We start from the raw sequence: 1,149 nt of genomic DNA on the forward strand, positions 1-1,149 counted from the left end.
TAGAGCTCAATCCCTTATTTCACATTGTGTTAATTCACTCTGTTTTGCCGCTTCGATTATATTTTAGTTATCAAAGCTCGATGAGTCAGCGAGAACCTATCCGCATTTTGTAGAAATTCCCTCCTCTTGATTCTCTACACTATCACCCGGCTCCTCTAAGAAAACTATAATGAAAAATAGCACGGACGTTTTTGGACACTACCCAGCTACAGACAAGCAGCGTTTTATTTGGTGAATGCCCATTGTGTTGCCCTGCAACACACGAGCTATAATGAGTAGAAGGAAAGTAATAACGTTCTTTGTCCAAATGGTGTATGAGATCCTTCCACTGATCTCTTTGTCATGGCGGTCGGGCGATGAGTAACACGTGAGTTTCTTATCATGATTACAGTCGTATTCTTTTTTGTGAGTATCAAGCGGACTTTGTGTTCAGATTTTTATTTTAAAGTAGTTGGCGAGTAAAAGTGCTGTCCCGAAATATTCCTGTATTGCTTCCGTTGAGGATAGAGATGGAATTTTTTGTTGATAAAAAGCTTGCGGGCGAAGTTTTGGCCAAAATCCTCTTTTCAAATAATTGGCATTTCCATCAACTGGCTAATCTCTCGACAACTACTTAAGGCTTTGCGTGGAACGTCTAGATCTTGAGTCTACTCTATTCTCAGGAACACTCATTTTGCGCTATCCCTTTCGGCTGCCAAGATGAATAACTCTTCCCGTACTTTTGATAAGGAACCAGAGTGTGTCGGAATAACAGTTGGTATATATGTTCTTGCGTTCGTGTTTGGCCTTTCGACCAACGGAACTAAAAAGAAAAAAAAATATCCCTTTGCTTAATTACTGCCAAGTGGCACCCCCTTTATTCCAGTTGCTTCTGTTACCCTTCTCTCCCGCACCGCACAGCCACAGTCACCCCCGTCCTCGTCCTCGACAGGTGCACATGGAGGTTGGCCATCGCGTGAAGGCCTTCTGGTGTGTGCGCAACTTCGACGCCCCCCTCCTGTGGCGCGGCTACGAGACCTACATGCTGGTGCTGGTGCTGCTGGTGCCCGCCTGCGTCATGGCCGCCGCCTACGCCGCCATCTGTGCCTCTGTCGTGTCCATGGTCGGCCAGAGGCGCTCCATGACGGGCAAGGGACAGATGTAAGTAGA

General features: G+C 46.4%; 1 protein-coding gene across 1 annotated transcript in view; it reads left to right on the forward strand.

Annotated features, from left to right (window-relative positions):
- The window catches only part of LOC119591041 (G-protein coupled receptor 54-like), a 58,154-nt gene that overhangs the window by 21,185 nt on the left and 35,820 nt on the right, over positions 1-1,149 (forward strand). The window contains exon 4 of the mRNA XM_037939769.1: positions 932-1,140. Within this exon, the coding sequence (XP_037795697.1) occupies positions 932-1,140 (209 nt within the window). The remainder of the gene's footprint in view (positions 1-931; positions 1,141-1,149) is intronic.

This window comes from Penaeus monodon, chromosome 28 (assembly GCF_015228065.2).
Source record: "Penaeus monodon isolate SGIC_2016 chromosome 28, NSTDA_Pmon_1, whole genome shotgun sequence".
Taxonomy (NCBI): Eukaryota; Metazoa; Arthropoda; class Malacostraca; order Decapoda; family Penaeidae; genus Penaeus; species Penaeus monodon.